At 58.1% G+C, this 1,070-nt stretch overlaps 1 protein-coding gene across 1 annotated transcript; it reads right to left on the bottom strand.

Moving 5' to 3' along the window:
* Positions 1-8: 8 nt before the first annotated feature.
* Positions 9-1,067, bottom strand: LOC118160085 (mucin-2-like; the record flags this gene model as incomplete). Its single annotated transcript, XM_035314627.1, has 1 exon — positions 9-1,067. A coding segment is annotated over one exon (1,059 nt), but the record flags the coding sequence as incomplete, so codon positions are not given.
* Between the last annotated feature and the right edge of the window lie 3 nt (positions 1,068-1,070).

The following is a 1,070-nucleotide window of genomic DNA, read 5'->3' as shown; positions in this document are numbered from 1 at the left end:
GGGGCTGTGAATGTGGTTGTGCTCTGTGCCGGAGAGGTGGAGGCCTTGCTGATCACCGTGGTGCTGGTGGTGGTGGTCATCGTTGACTGGGGACGGGTAGAGGCAGTAGTGGGTGATGCTGGAGTAGGTGTTGCTGCAGTGGAGGTTTCAACAGGAATGGATGTTGTGGAAGACGTTGTGGTCGTTTCTGCAGTGGTCGAGGGTCTGCTTTTACTGCTGGTGGGTGAGGTGGGCTCTGTGGATGTGCTGATGATGGTCGTGCCCCGTGTTGGAGGGACACTGGTCTCGAGCACAACTGTGGTGCCAGCACTGGTTGGCGTTGTCGGCTCGGGTACAGTGGAGGAAGGAGTGGGTGGTGTGGGAGTCTGGGTTGTCTCCGTGGATGTTTCTGCAGGAGTGGTTGTAGTCGAAGAGCTTGGTGTGGTGCTTGGTGTTGTCTCGCAGTGTTTGCGGTCACAGCACAGCACACTGACCTGGTAGTTGTAGCACATGGGGTACTTGCTGATCTGATCCTTGTTTCTGCACACAAGGCCTTTTTCGACGCTGCACTCCAGTACCTGGCCCAGGCTCTCCAGGCTCCTGTTGGGGTAGTTTTCAGCACGGCAGTTGATGTCCTGTGGATTGATGCACACTTCAAAACCCGCAGCTCGGATGCTTGCAAACGTCTCTATGTCTCCATCGTCGCTACCAGGGGCTGGGTAGTCCACATCAAACCACTGTGTCCAGGCACAGCGCTCGTGGCAGCTGCCTGTGTTGGTGGAGGTGGTGGCGGTACTGGTGGGTGAGGTGGGTGTTGTTGGTGTGATGGTGGTGGTGCCTGTTGTCACAGGGGGAGAGGTGTTGATGGTGCTGGCACTGCTGGTGGGTGTGGTGATGGTGGTGCTCGTGCCTCCTGTCAGAGGGGTGGAGGCCTTGGCGGTGCTGGCACTGCTGGTAGGTGTGATGGGCTCTGTTGGTGTGGTGACGATGGTGGTTGTGGGCTCAGTGACAGGGGGAGAGGTCTTGATGGTGGTGGCACTGCTTGGGGCTGTGAATGTGGTTGTGCTCTGTGCCGGAGAGGTGGAGGCCTT

This window comes from Oxyura jamaicensis, unplaced genomic scaffold (genome assembly GCF_011077185.1).
Source record: "Oxyura jamaicensis isolate SHBP4307 breed ruddy duck unplaced genomic scaffold, BPBGC_Ojam_1.0 oxyUn_random_OJ83029, whole genome shotgun sequence".
NCBI classification, from domain to species: domain Eukaryota; kingdom Metazoa; phylum Chordata; class Aves; order Anseriformes; family Anatidae; genus Oxyura; species Oxyura jamaicensis.
The sequence above is the reverse complement of the archived record's forward strand: the minus strand, read 5'-3'. Positions and strand labels throughout refer to the sequence as shown.